This window comes from Hemitrygon akajei, chromosome 9, assembly GCF_048418815.1.
Source record: "Hemitrygon akajei chromosome 9, sHemAka1.3, whole genome shotgun sequence".
Lineage (NCBI taxonomy): Eukaryota > Metazoa > Chordata > Chondrichthyes > Myliobatiformes > Dasyatidae > Hemitrygon > Hemitrygon akajei.
In genome coordinates, this window is record NC_133132.1 from 109,946,206 (window position 1) to 109,966,539 (window position 20,334).

General features: G+C 40.9%; 1 protein-coding gene across 8 annotated transcripts in view; it reads right to left on the reverse strand.

The window, feature by feature from the left end:
• Positions 1–541: 541 nt before the first annotated feature.
• Positions 542–20,334, reverse strand: part of dlgap2a (discs, large (Drosophila) homolog-associated protein 2a) — a 571,596-nt gene continuing 551,803 nt past the window's right edge. For all 8 annotated transcript variants that reach the window (XM_073056782.1, XM_073056777.1, XM_073056775.1 and 5 more), the window contains 3 exons: positions 14,914–15,005; positions 7,752–7,904; positions 542–5,474 (listed from right to left, as the gene is read on the reverse strand). In XM_073056782.1, coding sequence (XP_072912883.1) covers positions 5,256–5,474; positions 7,752–7,904; positions 14,914–15,005 — 464 coding nt within the window. In that variant the 3' untranslated portion in view covers positions 542–5,255. The remainder of the gene's footprint in view (positions 5,475–7,751; positions 7,905–14,913; positions 15,006–20,334) is intronic.

Here is a 20,334-nt window from a genome sequence, read left to right on the forward strand (position 1 = left end):
GATCCTAATTTATTATGATTGGGCACCATGGTCGTGTAGTGGTAGGCGTAAGGATATTACAGCCTGAGACGTCAGAGTTTGGAGTTCAATTCTGATGTCATCTGTTTGGGTTTTCTCCAAGTCCTCTGGTTTTCTCCCACAATCCAAAGAAGTACTGGTTAGTAGGTTAATTGGTCATTGTAAATTGTCCGTGATTCTACAAGGGTTAAATCAAGGTTGCTGGGTGGTGCGTTTCAAAGGGCAGGAAGAGCCTATTCCCTAATGTATCTCTAAACAAATAAATCAGCCACAATGGAATGGCAGAGTAGAGTTGAAGGGTTGAATGGCTTAATTCTGCTCCTATGTTTTATGGTCTATTCTGCATTTCTAGCTCACATTATTAACCAACGTCCTTCAAAAGAATGCTGTCGAACATCGCCCAGGCAATCAGCGATCTGCCGTATCACACAAAGCAAGACTTTACACCTGTATTCTGGATGAAGTCAAGAAATGGCAATTTACTATTAAAAATAGTAACAATACAATACACAAGGCTGTAATTTTGAAACAATTCATAATTTTATCAAACATTCAGATCAGATTTCATTGGAAGGAAATAAGTCAAGACTGGATTATTTTCTTTACAATTTGTTCTGATATAATTCTTTTGTGTACATACGGGGGAATAAATAAATGTATGTGTGGAGGGCAGTAGCCTTCTGTACAATCAGAAGCAAAGACAATCCACTTCAGGGTTCAGTTCTGTCACTGGTATAGCAGGACTCTGCCAGGTCATGAGAGCATCAGATACCTCCCCCCAAAACAAATCTTTTAAGTGCAAAGATATTTACAGTTGATCAATGGTTATTAGTGATACACAGTGTGTGTGTGTGTGTGTGTGTGTGTTTGGTGTTTGTGTGTGTGTGTATGTGTGTGTGTGTGGATTGTGTTGAAAGAGCACTTCAAAGACACACCAATAAAGCACATCTCGTGATCATAATCAACAAATCAAAGCAGTTACCAACCAAAAAAGGTAGTGCAAATCAAGTGATGCCAAACATGTCCCCGAAATAATGATTCACTAACTGCGAAAAAAGGCATTAGCAAGTACCAAGAAATCACCGTCAGCAAAATAGCACACTGTACATTCAATATTAATTTCTCTATTGTGCATGCAAATAAATAGTGCATTTCAAAAGAAATGTAATGGCAAAAGAGACTGAATCAGAGAAATAATTATCTCTATAAAAGGACTTTACTGTGCAATGTAACAATATTTGGCACTCCAAAGTGTTTTCCTGCAAATGTGATATTGTTTCTCCACTTAGTTAGTCGTGCTTTAATTTATATATTATCTCTGGTTGTTATTTATTTACCTCTGTAAAGAATTGCAGTTAAAACCAATCAGTCACAGTCTGCACGTGATACAATCCAGAATCTGCTGGTGTGGGGCATCTCAGTGCAGTCTGCCATTCAGCCTTTCCCTCACTATCTGGAGCTTCAGACTGATCTGAAAACGGCCAGTGGCGACTGTAAGGATCAACAGTCTGTCATCTGAACCGATGACAGAGATGGAAAAGAAAGGAAGTCAGAGGACAATAAACTGACTGAATTAAAATCAGCTCAAGTACAGAAAGAGAAATAAGTGAGGGGAAATGAAAAGCAAAATAAGAACAAGAAGCAACTGAAAAAATAAGACAAATATTACAAACTAAATAGAAAAAGATTTAGGTACAATTGACTACTCACAGGAATTGGACCCCACAGGTTTAATTGTTTCTTTTCTGGGCCAGAGATATTTGAGTGAAATTGTAGAAAGATAAATTTCCTCATTAAACCGATATATTTTGTTAAGTACCTACATTAATTAAAACTATAATTGAGTACCTATACTAATTTGCTATTGTGAGTTTAATTGCTAACTAATGTGCAGATGTAGCAATTTCTCATAACTCACAAAGAGGACGATGATAGGCTGCTACTTTTGCGAAGTGTTACACCAGAAACCATCCAGCAACAGTCCATAACTCTGTTGCCAGCTTCAGCTTGCTGGACCTATCACACACTACTCATATTGTGTTGACTCAATGATGTCACCAGCAAATCCTTCATCATGGGATCCTTTCCATTGGGTAGACCTAATTGAAGGTCAGTTATTCATTGTAAAACAATGAAAAGAAATCAGTCTCACTGCCCGCTTTTCTACTACCCCACCACTAAAACAAATCAAAGCATTTTAGGGTAAATATTATGTCCGAATTATAAAGTATGGCTGATTGAAGTGACAGAATGGAACGTATATTAAATGCAACTAGTGTTGCCTCAGTTAATGTGCAGTTAAAGTTAATGGTAGTTTATCGAACATTCAGAATTCTTTGCATTAGTGTATGTTCTGCTTTCAAATATAAGTTCAGTCGTAGTGACAAGTACACATGTATAAAATAATATTGCTATTAACCTAATGGAGAATAGTGGAGAGTTTAAAAAAAAAGTATTGCCTTTCTTTCAGTTGCTCTGACATCTTTATCATCAATGGTATACATGGTATATTGCACTTAAAAATGTAGGCTTCTCACCTGAACAGAGGTGATGACATTTTGTCAACAGGAAAAAGCCAATAATTTCACATTGGGATCAATGTAATTGGGTGATGATAACAAAAAGCATCAGAGCTGCATTTGTGTTTTGTAAAGATCTGAAGATTGATATGTTTCTCTTCATATTGGAACTATTTACTAAATCTGTTAGTGTATAAAAAGATAATTCTTGCCACTTTGAAGGTAGATGCCTGCCTAAGGTGTCGATTTGACACACTGCTACTGAGCAGCAGAAGAGAAGGTGGTAATATCTCTTAATACACGGAAGTCTGCTCCAACTGCAGCTGAATATCATCTGTTTCTAATATCCAGATGGCAGGTATGGGAGGTGAATGGTCTTTTTATGATTAGCCAGCCCCTTTCAGACTTGGCTCAGTATTCTTTACAGTACATAAAGCAAGCCAAATAATTTACCAAAAATAACTCAGCTCTCTAAACCAAGAATAGAAAATCAACTAAGGACTCTAATGCTTACAATTAATGCTGAACAGCAGAGTGAACTACAGTTTTTGAATACATTCCTTAGCCTGCCTTTGAATATCATTTCAGCTTCTCTAACCAAACAAAACTTGTAATGCGCTCTCCCTGACACTAGAATGTAGTTATTTATGGCATAAACTATTTCTTGGGCACTTTCTTTTTGCAAATTTGGGGGCTGTACATTCATTCATGTTTTTGCGTCCAATTTATTTTAAGGCTGTTGGCAATAATATGAATGAAATGTGAGGCGGGGGTGTGTGCTGGGGCTTCAGGGCATCCTGCCAGAAGGATTCTGAATTCTAAGTTACACTGGAATAGGCCGATATCATCGGACCAATTTGTTCTACAAAGAGGTCAGAATTTAAACAGTCACTTCTTTTTCATAATAATGAAGGAAGTCATTTAAACACAACTTAACAATCTCTCAGATAAAATAATCTACATGTGGTGAGACAAACTGAAATCTTAGCAGACACGTTCAAGCTATCTTCTGCTGATCCTCAGACATACACAGAAACAGATACACACAGACAGACAGACAGACACACACACACACACACACACACACACACACACACACACACACACACACACACACACACACACACACACACACACACACACACACAGAAAGATGCATCTGGACACACGCAAACACCTGGACACTGATACACATGCACGCACACACGTACACAGATACATGCATACACACACATGAACACCATACACACACATATAGACACACAGAAAGATGCATCCAGGCACACACACACACACACACAGACATGCATGCACGCACGCTGACGACTAAACACACACACACACACAAACACACCCAGAATTCAGAAATAGACTAACTGCTTACAAATATCTAAAACAATACTTACATAAAGTGCAAAAATAAATAAAAACATAATTACTGTGACTGTGTATGATTTATGTTCTAAGTTACAGCTAGCATATTTATTGTTTCCCTTAAATGAAAAAAGAATTGCATGCCAATTCAAAAGTTTTACACCATTGTATATAGATATATGAATAAATAAAAAGATCTTAAAAAAACCTTACAATATATATGAAAGGGTTATTGGGGGTTAGTTAATTGTAAATTTCCTTGAGCAATGGAGCTTGCAGTGTCTGGTTACTGAAGGCAAGCATTCACAAGGAAGTAACATTCCTTCTGATTGGCTGCAGTGTTGGCACGTCAGTAATTGCACATGGTTATATCAGGCTGATCACTATTGCACATATTTGGCACCCACAAGGTGATCATTGACCAACCCTCTCCCCAACCCCACTACCACCCCCCTTCCCCGAAACCTAATGTTTTTACCCAAAAGGTAACAATAATTTGCTGAATACCGTTTCAGCACATTCCCAAAGTATTTAAATAGCTCCCATTCAAGCAATAAATGTTTTGGCAAAAACTCTTGAGACCAAGAGGTCTCAATACTTTGTCATGGTGGATAAAAGTACTGTGTGTCCCATTAGATTCTCGAGGATACTATTCTCTAAGAGTTCGTTCCAAGGAATAATTCTTACCTGTTCACTTACACTTCCCCCAAAGCACACTGAAGGTGAGTCCCTGAATAGTTTTGAGTGGGGAACAGTTCTGCTCAGGTACTGAGCAGAGGGCTTTCCCGTTTCCCTGTTAGGAGCCGGGTTCTCTTATAACGTTAAAAAACAAGGAATGATGCTGACATATCATGCATTCTTCCCACTTTTTTTTTGTTGAAAACGCAGCACCTTTGCGTTTCAACCAAGCTCTCCTCTGGCACTCTCCAGTGACACTGGATTACCAATTTACCTTTTCCTTTGAGCACACACGCCAAACCAATCAACAGAAGATTGTGGTTTAGCTGAATTTGCTTTCCTCTGCAAGAGGTCCTCCGTTGAAGCAGTCTCTGAGAGAGCGTGGTGGTTAGATGGATTAGTTAGTGCAATCTTTCGGAACCAGTCCCTCTCCCAGAATGCCGGGACTTCTGCAGAGTTCAGAAAACCCACAACTATAATCATTTCCTCTGTGACGTATGCTACAACCAACACAACAGCAAGACCATACACAGTGGTAGCTGGACAAGAATTACCATGGAAACCCCGTCACTAATTCCATCAGGCTTGAATGTGTGAAATGCACATGACAAATATGGAGAGCCGATGGTGAACAGAAAAAGGAGGGCGTTTTGCAAGGGCCTGTCACTAGAGCCTGGTCTGTGCCTCAGGGATGTAAATCTCAATGCTGTCTGCACGCTCAGTAGCTGAGTTCTGTCGGAAGGAAGCCGCCCTCTTGGCGGCCATCAGCCGTTTGCGAGCCTCCTGTCTCTGTCTGTCCGGGAGGTCGAGAGACTTCTCTCTCACAATCGGGATTTTTCCTTTGGGCGGCTTCTTTGGTACTGGGGGCGGAATCTTCTTTTCCTCCTAAATAATTGCGAAATAGTGATTATTAATGTTTCACAGAATAAAAAATCAAAGTCAAATTAAGTAACCACGGCTCCTCCATCACACGATCCGACCCAAGGAGATCATTGCTGCTCTTAGCAAGTATTCTTACTGAGGGCAGCAATAATCCCCATGACAGGAGAATGTGGGGGCTTTGGAGAGGGTACAGGAAGCCCACCAGGATGCTGCCTGGATTAGAGAGTGTGTGCTACAAGGAGAGCTTGAGAAACTTGGGTTGTGCTCTCTGGAGTGGCAAAGACTGAGAAGAGACCTGATACATATTTATAAACATGAGAAGAGATTTGGAGTCTTTTTTCCAGAGTCAAAGTATGAAATATAGGAGAGCATGCCTTTAAGATAAGGGGGAGAAAGCTTAAAGGAGTTATGCAGGGCAAAGAATTTTATATTACAGATGGTGTGTCTGGAATGGAGGGAGGTAAAAGACAGACAATTATAGTCTGCTTAGCTTGACTTCATACGTTTGAATGATGCTGGAGTCCATTATTAAGGATAACATTTTGGAGCATTTGGAAGTCTGAAGTTTCCTTCAGGAGAGACCTTGCCAGACAAATCTGTTAGAATTGGTTGAGGAAGTAACAAGCAGGTTAGATGAAGGAGGGTCAGTGGATGTTATTTAGTTGCATTTCCAGAAGGCACTTGACAAGGTGCCACATACAAGGCTACTAAATAGGAGCCAATGGTTTATTCCAGGGTTGGGGAATAAAGAATGAGAGGGCATAGGTTTGGGGTGATAGGGGCAAAGTTTTCATCCAGAGAGTGGTCAGTATATGGAACGGGATGCCAGAGGAAATAGATGAAGCAGGTTCTGTACACTAACATTTAAAAGGTACTTGGACAGATGCCTGGATAGGAAAGGTTTCCAGTGATGTGGACCAAATGTGGGCAAATGGGAAACTTAGAGCTGTAGAGCAGAAGAGCAATACAACACAGATACAGGCCTTTCGGCCCAACCTGTCTATGCTGACTACAGTGCCCACCCAGCTAGACCCAATTTCCTGAATTCAACGCATATCCCTCTAAGCCCCACCCCTCCATGTACCTGTCTAAGTGCTTCTTCAATGATACTATTGTACCTGCCTCAGGCATCTTGTTTCATATACTCACCACACTCTATGTAAAAGTTGCCCCTCAGTCCCTCTTAAATCTTATCCCTCTCATCCTAAACCCATTCTACTTAGTTTTGAACTCCCCTGCTCTGGGGAAAAGACTGTTACCATCCTCATTATCTGCGCCTCTTATAATTTTATACACTTTTACAAGGTTACCCTTCCTTCTGCGTTCCAAGGAGTGAAAACCTAGCCTGGCCAACCTCTCCATATAGCACAAGTCCTCTATTCCTGATAACATGCTTGTAAATCTTCCCTGCACTCTTTCCAGTTTAACATTCTCTTTCCAGTAACAGGGTGACCAAAACTGTACACACTACTCCAAGTGTGGCTCACCATTGACATATACAACTGCACCATAATGTCCCATCTTCTATCAGTCCCCTGACTGATGAAAGTCAGTGTGCTAAGCACTTACTTCATCGCCCTGTCTACCTGTGATGCCACTTTCAACAAACTATGCACTTGTACTCTTAAGTCTCTATGTTCCATTACACTCACTAGTGCCCTAACATGTATAGAATAATTGCCACGCTAGTTTGACTTTGCAAAATGCAACACCTCACTGATCCATATTGGGTGACAGAGGTAGATACATCAAGGGAATTTAAGAATCTCTTAGATAGGGACATGGATGATAGAAAAGTTGAGGATTAGGTGGGAGGGAAGTGTTAGATTGATCCTGAAGTAGGTTGAAAGTTATGGCACATCTTGGGCCGAAAGGCCAGTACTGTGTTGTATTGTGCTCTACTGATCTGTATTTTATGTTCTATGAAATACATTTGTCACTTCTCTATCCACTTCCCTAAATGATCAAGAGCCCCCCCCCCCCCCCGCAAACTATGACAATTTTCTTCACTTTGAACAATACCCCCGAATTTCATGTTATCTGGTCAGTAGGAGCGGATGGGCTGAAGGGTCTGTTTCTGTACTGTACAGCTCTGTGATTATATGAATGTGCGTCACCACCTCAGGATCTCCACACAATCGGCTCCCTTCTAATCCAGTGATGACTTATGACTCTGTGACTCCACAGCAGTCCTCCACTGGGTCACCCTGAGATTTGTCCAGAGGACAATGAAGGATGGAAAAAAATAATTCAATTTTTTCCATCAGTGAATAAACTCACCTGTTTCTCTGGTGGCTCAATGGGTTTCCAGTCATTTGCTTTCAGCTGGTGCAGTTCATCAAACTTCATGCTGACATCTTCAATGGAGAGCTGCAGAAGGTCCCAAAATCCTGCTAGATCCTGGGAGGTAGGACGTGGCATCGCACTAGGATCCTGGCAGGTATCAGAGCAACTTGTTAACAGCTCTTAAACCAGATGGGAAGCATTCTTAAAACCATGTTAGCATTTGCAAATTTTCAAAGCTTTCAATATTTATCTCATTGCACATTCATCAGTTGTGACACATAATCTTTAACTTCAGTTGGATGTTCTGTTTGGGAGAAAGTCTGTGCTGGAGCTATTTCCCTTAAAATATAGGAAAACTAAACATAATGAAGGAGAAAGACCATTGCCCTTGGCACAGAGGTCTACAGATGAGCAAAAATTTTGTTAGGTAGGATGTAGAAGGGTAAAAATGGAGTCAACCCAACATCTTTACCCAAAGAGTGGCCCGATGTAGTCATAATCTGAGAAAGTGATGAGAGGTATCTCGTGACTTGCAACTTTGAATTAATTGAGTACGTCTTTGGACAAGGACGTAATATCCAAAGAGTCATGGATGGAGAGCTGAGACCTATAATTAGTCTCAATATCTCTTCAACCAGCATGGACACAATGAAGTGAATGGCCTTCTACTGGGTTTCAACGAATCTGGCAAACTTTTTTCTACGTTTTCTAATATAGTATTGGAATTGGGATTATGACTGGTTTATTATTGCCACATGTACCAAACTGCAATGAAAAACCTGTGTACAGTGTAAACCACTTTGGCTGAATGTTAACATTAGGTACAAGAATACTTTGAAATGTAAAAAATTCAAAGCAAAAATGTGAGTTCAATTGGATTTTAAAAAAAAGCTGTTGATAGACATTGTCTTGTCCTTTCAGAATATTAAATCATCGTTTGTGACAAGAGCCTGGTATTTTTGACTGTGAACCGTTGATACTTCAACGTGTGGGGAAAGTTCACCTGAAACATAACAGTAACGTTGTCATTTGAGAGTGATGCCTCGGGAAGGAGCATGGTAATTGAACAGAAACGCAGAAAATAAGTTACAATGCTTGAAACTACATTTTAATCTCATCATTAATCCTTCCTTTTATCTTGGTCTCCTGGTGATAAACGTGGTGATTTTTAAAAAATAAAATTGAGCTGTTTATGTGACTACATATCAGAGAAAATGATTTTTACTGTCACCATATAATCTTCTCATAATCTTCAATGATATGGAGGCTTTCAAAAACAGGAAGGAAGAGAAATGAACGAGGACTGGAATTTTGTAATGACAACACTTCCTCTGCAGCTATTAAAATTATAGCATTTGTAAAAAAAAGCCATGAAATAATCAAATCAGAGAGAGGCTTCTGCTGAAGCACATCACACACACACTGGCCCCACTAATCTGTACAGGCTCTTGCTGCTTTTTGTAATGTGTTTAGAGGGAAGTAATTGAAGAAAGGCGTGGAATAGCTGGGTCCCAGTTGTAACTGGTCCACACTAGGCTGAGACTCTCCGACAGGTTTTGTAATGGATGTCTGCCATCCATGGAAGTCAGTGAAGGGAGTTGAGGGGGTTGGGGAGGTTGAGGTGGCAGGGAGGGTGAGGAAGTGGATGAGGGACATAGAAGTGTGGAGTAGGTGGAGAAAATGAAGTAGGGGAGGATGATGGGGGGATGAAATGGAGCAGAGGGTGAGGGAGGTGAAGAGATGCAGGAGTGGAGGAGGAGGTATGGGAGAAGAGAAGGTAGAATAGTGGAGGAGGGGAGGATGCGGAGGAGGAGTGGAGGAACTGGAGGAGAAGGATAGGGGAGGAGGTGAGGACATGGAGGATGTAAGGAGAGAATAAGAAAATGTGAGGGTCAAGAGGAGGAGAGAAGGAGATGGAAAAGTTGGTGGAGGAGGCTGAGGGATGGGAACATTTCATACTTGGATTTCCCAGCTGGCTGGCTATGTTTTTCTCTACTGGATGCATGGAACAAGATGTGTGGATGCCCACCCATCAATCTCCCCACCCAACCCAAACAAAACCTGCCCCAATACCTGTCTGACATTGGTGCAGCTTATCTCCAGATTCCCACAGCTGGAGGGAATGGGAACTGGAGATCCATCTATGGAAAAGGTTCAGTTCATTTTACTGTGATCCTATTGGAACCCACAAACTGGGGCAAAGCCAGAACCACCCCAGAATTTTAGTGTGAACAAATATCTGCTTAGGTTAAACAATAAAACCCCCTAATTATACTGCAGTTCCCAACATCTGATGCTTATGTTTTATAATTCTGTGGACACCTACAGTAACTTAGTAGGTCAGGCTGCATCTATGGAAAGAAATAATGTACCAATGTTTTGGGCTGAGATGTTTCACTGGACTACTCTGTCCTGCTGTTTTCAAACTCTAGAATGAACCGCTTGTTTGATAGGCCAGACCCTCGACCTCATAATCTATCTTGCTATCATCTTGCACCATATAGTTTACCCGCTCTGCACTTTCTCGGCAGCTTTTACACTTTATTTTGCACTCTGTTATTGTTTTAATTTGCTCTACTTCAATGATTTGAGCTGTGTGAACAGTATGCAAGACAAGCTTTTCACTGTCTTTGTACATGTTTAGTCACCATTTCTCAACCAAAGATCCATGCTGTGCTATTTTTTAAAAAAAGAAACCCTCATCCAAGACCCTGCATGAAAATGTTAATAACACTCTTTGTTATGTTTTGGTCTGGCAGAGTTTGTGTTTGGTACATGTAGTTTAAAAAAAATGAAGGTCAGGTTCATGTTCTACCCTGAAAAACTGTCCCCAGTTCTACCAATTTCATGACCCAGAGCATACTTTTAATCCCGCAAGAACTCAATTTAGTTAGAGTCAAAACATTGGAGAGTAACGGCAGACATGCTGAGAGCATGTCCCACTGTGGCAAGCAGGAGCTGGATAGAGCTATGGAGAGAAAAAGTGTATGCAGCAGTTAAACAACATCCAGGATGCTTTGAGGATTTTCTGGATACCGTATGGATGATTGTCATAAATTCTTCAAAAAACTGTGTAAAGCTTGCAGTTGTTGAGAAAAGCAGTAAAATACCCATCAAGTCAGGCTTCATGTTCAAAAAGATTTTCAGTAAATCTTGTTGTCTGTAGGATATCTGAGGGTGGAGAGACTGACTGAAGGCAGGTCCTAGGGGACCACAGCAGGAGTGTGCAGAATGCTTCAGGATTTGTCTAATGAATAACAATGAGATGTTCTTTGGTATGAATGACATCACCAAGAGCTTCCAGTGAGAACAGAATGAGGTGTGAGAGGACTAAGTAGAGTTCCTTCGGGAAATGAACAGGGTTCCCTGCTCTTGCTTATATCTGCATTACTTGCGTTGTGGTTGGAAGAAGCTTTGGATGACAATAATTAACCCTTACATACTGTTCGGGTCAACTTTGACCCATTTTGACATTTGACAGCAGTAAAAACACCCTAAATGCCATTCTTTTAGCTGAAATTTGATGACTTTTCCTAAAGTGACCCAAAATGTGGAAAAATGAAAATATTTAAAACTTTTATACTTTTGTACGGGTGCTACAAATTTTTGTACATTGAGGCTGTTCCAGGTCAAATTTGACCCGTATCTATTGAAATGGATTTTAGATCTCTTCAACAGTAATTAAGGATTAATAACCCATTTATTAATGTCAGATAGGTGATTTATACATTCTAAATACATCTGTGGTTCAAAATTTGGTATAGACACTTGTTATGAGGGGTTCTTGGGTTGAGTCAAAATTGATCTGGACCATACTGTGAAGGTATAAAATATGAACAGTATGTAAGGGTTAATAATTGATGTTGGGCATATTTGTATGCACACAGAGTGGTAACAGAAGCAAAATAAGTAAATTTACTGATGCTGGAGATCTGAAAGAGGAGATGTTGATATAGATAATAAATCAGCCATGATTGAATGACAGAGTGGACTCGATGGGCAGAATGGCCTAATTATACTCCTATGTCTTAATTTGGAAGCTCTCAGGTGGTCAGGCATTAGTTGTGGAGGTGTTTCTGCTCAATGTGATGCTCATGTGATGTTATTAATCTAAAAGGATAGCAAACATATCTTCAGATATATAAAGTGTAAAAGAGAAATGAGGGTGGACATCAGACCACTGGAAAACTATGCGGGAGAGGTAGAAATGGGGGACAACAAAATGGCAGACGCACTGAGGAAGTATTTTGTATCACTCTTCACTGTGGAAGGCACTAACAGTATGGTGGAAGTTCCAGGTGTCGGGGTCATGTAGTGTATGAAGTTATCATATCCAGAGAGAAGGTTCTTGGGAAACTGAAAGGTCTGAAGGTAGATAAGCCATCTGGACCAGATGGTGTACATCACAGGGTTCTGAAAGTGGTGGCTGAAGAGATCATGGAAGCATTAGTAATGATCTTTCAAGCATCACTAGATTCTGGAATGGTAAATTGCAAATGTAATTCCACTCTTCAAGAAGGGAGAGAGGGAGAGGAAAGGAAACTATAGGCCAGTTAGTCTGACCTCAGTGGCTGGGAAGATGCTGGAGTCGATTATTAACATTGAGATCTCAGGGTACTTGAAGGCACATGATAAAATAGGCTATAGCCAGTATGCTTTCCTCAAAGGAAAATCTTGTCTGATAATCTGTTGGATTTCTTTGAAGAAATAACAAGTAGGATAGACAAAGCAGAATTGGTTGATGTTGTGTACTTGGAATTTCAGCAGGCCTTTGACAAGGTGCCACACGAGGCTGCTTAACAAGTTGAGAGCCCGTAGTATTACAGGAGAGATTCTAGCATGGATAAGGCAGTAGCTGATTGGCAGGAGGCAAAGAATGGGCATAAAGTGAACCTTTTCTGACTGGCTGCCGTTTGGATGATGGAATTGATGTCCTTTTTGTCAATTTTGCAGATGTTATGAAGATAGGTGGAGGGGAAGATAGTTTTCAGGAAGTAGAGAGGCTACAGAAAGGACAGACAGATTAGGAGAATGGGCGAATAAGTAGCAGATGAAATACGAGTGTTGAAAAGTGTATGGTCATGCACTTTGGTAGAAGAAATGAAAGGGTTGACTATTTTTCAAAATGGAGAAAAAGTACAAAAAATTGAGGTGCAAGGGATCTTGGGAGTCATTGTGCAGGATTCCCTAAAGGTTAATTTGCTGGTTGAGTCTGTGGTGAGGAAGGCAAATGGAATGTTAGCATTCGTTTCAAGAGGACTGGAATATAAGAGCAAGGATGTAAATGTTGGGACTTTATAAAGCACTGATGAGGCCTCACTCAGAGTATTCAGAGTAGTTTTGGGCTCCTTGTTATAGAAAGGCTGTACTGAAACTGGACAGCATTCAAGGGAGGTTCATGAAAATGATTCCTGGTTTGAATGGCTTGTCATATGAAGAGCGTTTGATGGCTCTGGCCTATCCTCGCTAGAATTCAGAAGAATGGGGGTGACCTCATTGAAACCCTATCGAATGGTGAAAAGTCTTGATAGAATGGATGTGGAGAGGATGTTTTTTTATGGTGGGAAAGTCTAAGACCAGAGGAGATAGCCTCAGAATAGAGGGACATCCTTTTAGAATGGAGGTGAGGAGGAATTTCTTTAGCCAGAGGGTGGAACGTCTCTAGAATTCTTTGCCACAGGTCACTGTGGAAGCCAAGCCTTTGTGTATATTTAAGAGAGGTTGACAGATTCTTCATTGGTCAGGGCATGAAGGATACAGGGGGAAGCCAGGTGATTGGAGCCGAGAGGAAAATTGGATCAGCGATGATGAAATGGCAGTGCAGACTCGATGGGCCAAATAGCCTAATTCTGCTCCTATATCTTATGATCTTAAGGTCTTAAAATCTAATGATTGATCAGAATGTAGGAAGCACATATAAGTTGCTGTGTGATTGGGAACATTGGAAGTTTATAGAGAAGATAGTGTGATGTAGTCTATGGGACTGTCAAAGGTCAAGCAGAAATATCACAAATGGCGTGGTAGTGTAGCAATTAGCAGAAACACTTTTTAGCACCATCAGTCACCAATTGGGCTTTGATTCCCACTTCTGGTTTCCTCCAAGTGATCTGGTTTCCTTCAACGTTACAAAGATGTGCAGGTTAAGGTTAGTAACGTTGGTGCCAGAATCATGGTGACACTTGTGGGCTTCCCTCAGACTGTGTTGGTCAGCACACCGCTGTACGTTTCGATGTACATGTGGCAAATAAAACTAATCTCAAAAATCCCACTAAAATATAGTACAATCATGGGACTACCGACCAGATGCCTACAGCCTGCTGGTCCACGTGTCATACCCATTACCCCACCACATTGTGAGTTCTAATATGGGTAGGGAAGGGGACTGGGGGTCAGCTTGTTGGCAGAAGAGGGTGGGTTAGAAGAGCAATACCTTTCATTCTGTCTGGTTATTCTCTGACTTAGTGGTACGATTATCAGTTTCTCCAAGTTCTGGTAATGTTTCCCCTTTATGTCTTGTTCCATTCTCCATTCTGGATCCCCTCTCAACCCTTCTCTTCTCTTCACCTCCCTCTGGTGCCCCTCCTCCTTCCCTTTCTTCCCTGGTCCACTATTCTCTCCTATCAGATTCCTTCTTCAGTTCCTTACCTCTCCCAAGTATCGTCTCCTAGATTTTCATTTCATCCCCCCTCCCCCCACCCACATCCTCTGTCAACCTTGTCTCAGCTATCACCTGCTTGCTTGTACTCCTTGCTCTCCTCCTACCTTCTTATTCCAGCTTCTGTCCCTTTCCTTTCCAGTCCTGATGAAGGGTCTTAGCCTGAAATGGCAACTGTTAATTCCCCTCCATAGATGCTGCCTGACCTGCTGCTACCCTCCACCTTTTGTGTCTGTTGCAGAGGAAAGGCTACCTCAGATAAAGCTGTCCGCCTTTGTTTGCAGACAGTATTAACGAGAGGTGCCGGTTCACCAACCCAGTTACTGAAAACAGAGGTGAAGGATGACACTGTAAAGTGGGCAGCTTCGCTCTGGCCTAGAAGTTCCTGGTAATTGCTCCACTACTACCAAATCAAAATTGCTTGCAAGAATTGGGTTACAAGAATTGACATCACAACCGCAGAGCAGAGCTGTAGAATAGAAGCGAGGAAATGGAACCTACCAGATTCTGCTGGCAAAGCCAGTAAAACTGCTGGAATTTCTGAGACATCAGTAGCTGTGCGCTCCCCACTGCGCTCCGAATTTTCCCCAGTGCTGAGGATGAGATGAAGCAAAATACATTAAGCCACTGAACCTCTTCACGTTTGGGTTTAATCCCCTCTTATTTAGCTTGTGGATGTATTGTCAGTGACCTTTTCTGTACCTTCTTCATTATGACTCACCTCCATTCCATACTGTCAAATCTGGAAGAAAGTACTTACAATAAGATGCCAGTCTAGGGTTACAATTAATACTGTCAAATTCAAACTCTGTGCGAAAAGGGTGACTGGTAACAATAAAGTAAGGGAATGTAAATGAATGTTTATCGTGTTTTTGAATTTATAAATTTACTTCTTCATAGAAATCTTCCTGTTAATTTTCCTTTAAGCTGCATGATTGCTAATCTTAGATAAACTTTCTAACAGCCATTTATTGTTCTCAATTAAATCAAATGTTATAAAATTGGAAGTAAGCATTATTGCACACATTATTCTGGAATTAATTAATTCCTGACATGCAGAAGTTCTGTGGAGTAAGAAACAATAGAATCCAGGTTTTTTTTAAAAATAGACATTGTTTTTGTATAATAGATGGTATTTAACATCTCAATGAGCATGAATCTACGTAAAGGCAATCACTTCAACAACAATCCTTCCACAAACAGCTGCATGGATTTCTTAATTATGGACTAATCAGGTTAAATTAATCATGCAATTATGCAGGGCCTTCTGATTTAAATCTTGTCTTCATTTTGGAATCAGCGTATTCTCCTATCACAGTTTGATGTGTGTAATAAGCATAATGCAACACACCATAAAACAGAAGGCACCGCTGTGTTAGTTTTGGTATCAAATTATTGCAGAAAATGTTCTTATTCAGTGCCACCAGGAAGGATTTCCCTGCAATGTTCTTTCTTCATTAGTGTCTTACAACTATCTGGCATTTTTCTTTCAACAGAAATTTCACTTTGAATGCAAGATGTTTAAAGCTGTGAATATTGTTTAGACTTCTTATGTCTATTGATCTTTACCAGTTCTACAATAATTGAGGGGAGGGAGAGCAAATCAGATTGTGAAGTGTGTGCTGGTCACTGTAACAAGAACCTTTCAGCTTATTCCCTATACTCTTTAGTGACCATCTTTTCCCATGCACCTATCTAACTCCACTTTCACTGGTCTTGTTGACACACTAGTGCTCATGACAGAAAGCACCACATGACCACTGTGGCAGGCCGCACCACCTACCAGCTGCTTATTCCTATAATTGGTCTCTTAACTTTCAGTTATGTTATGACCTTAAGTGCGCCCCATTTGACATCTTTCTTTGTTGTGAAGCTCCCCCAAAGTCCAGCTAACTGATAACCTCATGCTCAACTGTACTGTTGGCTTGGGGTGTAGAATTGTTATTTTCCTTGTGCTTTAACTCTCCTATGCTTGCTTGTATTTTACACAAATCAATGAATTTTCCAGCAATTGCGGACCAGTCGCTTCTGCATTTTTCTCGAAGCTTCTGAGTTTTCTGTAGCAGGTGTCACTCCAATTTAATCTGATTATTTTATAGGTTAGTTGTAACCACTGGAATTTTGTTATCTTTTGTCAGAGTTTGAGACAACCACAACTGTATTTTCCTTTGTCTTTTCTTTGTTCTCTTTGGCTACTCTTTCTTAGAGTCAAGGAGTTATAGAGTACTACTGCACAGAAGCAGGCCCTTGAGCCCATCTAGTCAATGCTGAACTGTTAATATGCCCAGTCCCATCAACCTACACCTGGCCAATATCCCCCAATACCCCTCCCATTGATGTACCAATTCAAACTTCTCTTAAATATTGCACTTGATCCTGCATCCACTACTTCCACTGACAACTCGTTCCACACTCTGAGTGAAGATATTCCTCCTCAGGTTTCCTTTAAACATTTGACCTTTCACCCTTAACCCGTGATCTTTAGGTCTACGTCTAGTCTCAGACAACCTCAATGGGAAAAAACTCTCCTTGCATTTACCCTATGTATACCCCTCGTAATTTTGTACACCTAATTATGTCTAATTCTCTTGTTCATTTTCCACTCTTGAAACACTTAATAAAACAAGTTCGTTCAATTTTAAATGTCTTGCAACCTTACACGTGAATACAGCCAAACGATACAGCATTCCTCCAGGGCCAAGGCACAAAACACAATGCTAAAAGTCACACACAGCACACAATGTATGTAGCACATATAACTATGGTGGCAGAAAAACAAAGTAACAAAAAACAAAACTAAAATAATTATAATATAGTATCTGAGTGTCATGGCCTGAAGATTGATGGTGCATGGACGTTGTCTTGTAGCCACATTTCCACAAGATCAAGCCTACAGTAGTTCCTCATCTCATGCAAATGCAGCTTCAGATGAATGCAATCCAGCTTGTCTTTCACCAAGTGAACACTGGAGAGCAGCATTGACAGGAGGGGCCAGCCCCCAGCCCAGCACAAAACCCAGCCAGCTCCATTGTTTCCTTCCCTGGCAGCTGCAACAGATGCCCCCAAGGCACGAAGACCTGGTCTGCACAACGACCGAGGCCATGCAGCTCCTCTGCCATCGGTCTCATCAGTCTGCTTATCAATGATTGCCAATCAATGCAAATGATCATGAGCAATAAGTTTTGTTCCTCATTCTTGACTTCGACAGAACCTTTGGAACACAAAAGTACCAGTATCCAATGGAACGTTCCAACCCAGAGGCAGCACTACTACCCAGATAATCTATGTGCTTCTGCAGGAGTCTCAATGCCCAATGCTTAATCTGTCATTGGCATCTTTGGACCCACTATCTGTGGTGCTGATGGCCCCTGCACAGTGAAGGGGGACAGCTCCAAGCCCTGCTGGCTCATTGGAAAACCTCCCTGGGAGCCTGTGACAAATGCAAGTGCTTGGCTGTTCAGCTGATGGGAAAAATCATTCACTGTAAGCTAAAAATATTTGATGCTTATTTTAAATTGCTTCATGTTTGAGAGTGTACTATATTGTGACTCCACATAAAAATATAGGTTATTCACGTATATTGTCAAATAAATTCTTGACTACTTTATTTCTTTCCAATTTCAGTTCTTATGGTACAAGAGGAGCCTAAAGACCCACTCACAATGATTTAGATACAACTCCTTCTGCTCCATCAGATTTCTGAACAGTCCATGAACCCATGAACACTACTTCACTATTTTCGAGCAACACACACAAAATGCTGGAGGAACTCAGCAGACCAGGCAGTGTCAACGGAAAAAAGTACGGTCGACATTTCGGGCCAAAACCCTTCATGCCCTGCCGAAGGGTTCCTGTAGCATTTTGTTTGTGTTGATCGAATTTACAGCATCTTCAGATTTTCTCTTGTTTGTGATTTAGAAGCATAGAACATTACAGCACAGAAACAGACCTTTTGGCCCTTCTTGGCTGTGCCGAACCATTTTTCTACCAAGTCCCACTGATCTGCATCTAGATCATATCCCTCCATAGCCCTCTTATCCATGTACCTGTCCAAGCTTTTATTAAATGTTAAAAGTGAGCCCGCATTCACCACTTCAACTGGCAGTTCATTCCACACTCCCCCCGAATGTCCCCTTTAAACTTTTCCCTTTTCACCCTTAACCCATGTCCTCTGTTTTTTTTTCTCCCCTTGCCTCAGTGGAAAAAAGCCTGCTAACATTCACTCTATCTATACCCATCATAATTTTATACACCTCTATCAAATCTCCCCTCATTCTTCTATGCTCCAGGGAATAAAGTCCTAACCTATTCAACCTTTCTCTGTAACTCAGTTTCTCAAGTCCCGGCAACATCCTAGTAAACTTTCTCTACACTCTTTCAACCTTATCAATGTCAGGTGACCAAAACTGCACGCAATACTCCAAATTCGGCCTCACCAATGTATTATACAACCTCACCATAACATTCCAACTCTTATACTCAATACTTTGATTTATGAAGGCCAATGTGCCAAAATCTCTCTTTACGACCTTATCTACCTGTGACGCCACTTATAGGGAATTATGTATCTGTATTCCCAGATCCCTCTGTTCTACTGCACTCCTCAGTGCCCTACCATTTACCTTGTATGTTCTGCCTTGGTGTGTCCTTCTGAAGTGCAATACCTCACATTTGTCTGTATTAAAATCCATCTGCCATTTTTCAGCCCATTTTTTCAGCTGGTCCATATCCCTCTGCAAGCTTTGAAAACCTTCCTCACTGTCCACTACACCTCCAATCTTTGTATCATCTGCAAATTTCATATCATCCAGGTCATTGATTTAGATGACAAATAACAAAGGACCCAGCACTGATCCCTGTGGCACACCACTAGTCACGGGCCTCCACTTAGAGAAACAATCCTCCACTACCACTCTCTGACTTCTCCCATTGAGCCAATGTCTAATCCAATTTACTACCTCACCATGAATACCTAGCGACTGAATCTTCCTAACTAACCTCTTATGTTTGACCTCATTATTTTCCTCTCTTTTCCCAATATTTATTTATCTTATTGTAATTTATAGTAATGTTATGACTTGCATTGAACTGCTTCTGCACAACAACACATTTCATGACATACGTCAATGATAATAAACTTGATTCTGATTCAGATTCTGAAAAGTAACTTTCCTCTCCTAGTGTGTATAGTCCTAGTCATCTCATAACAAGAAGGATGTAGAAGCTTTGGAGAGGGGACTGAAGCGGTTCACCAGAATGCTGCCTGAATTAGAGGGTATGAGTAATAAGGAGAGGCTGTCAAACTTGGATTGTTTTCTCTGGAGCGATGGAGAATGAAGGGAGACCTGATGTATGTTTATAAAATTATGTGAGGCACAAATAGAGTAGACAATCAGATTTCCCAGGGTAGAAATGTCTAATTCTCAGGGGAATGTTTAAAGGAGATGTGGGGTGCAATTTTTTTACACAGAGAGTGGTAGGTTCCTTGAATGCACTGTCTGGGGTGGTAGTGGATGCAGATGCGATTGAAGCATTTAAGAAGCTGTTAGACACTTAAAAACACAGGGAATGGAAGGATATAGATCATGTGCAGGTAGAAAGAAGTTAGTTTGATTTGGCGTTGCCTTCAGTACATTGAGGTCAGAGTGGCCTGTTTCTGTGCTGTACTATGTGCAACTGTGATTTTATGAATAGTGTCTGTGTACTGTGATTTTATCTTTTAAGAGGGACCTAACTTAAAACAAATCAATTAATGTACGGCACTAAACCCTAGGGATTTTACAAGGAACTGAGAAATGAAACAATTAGTATTTGAAAATGATAATATAGAATGTGCTCAGGAAATATTTAACCTTAGATTTTATTGAAGTAAAGGTGATGGACTTAAAGGCCAGTTTCTGTGCTGTACTACTTTGTGACCGA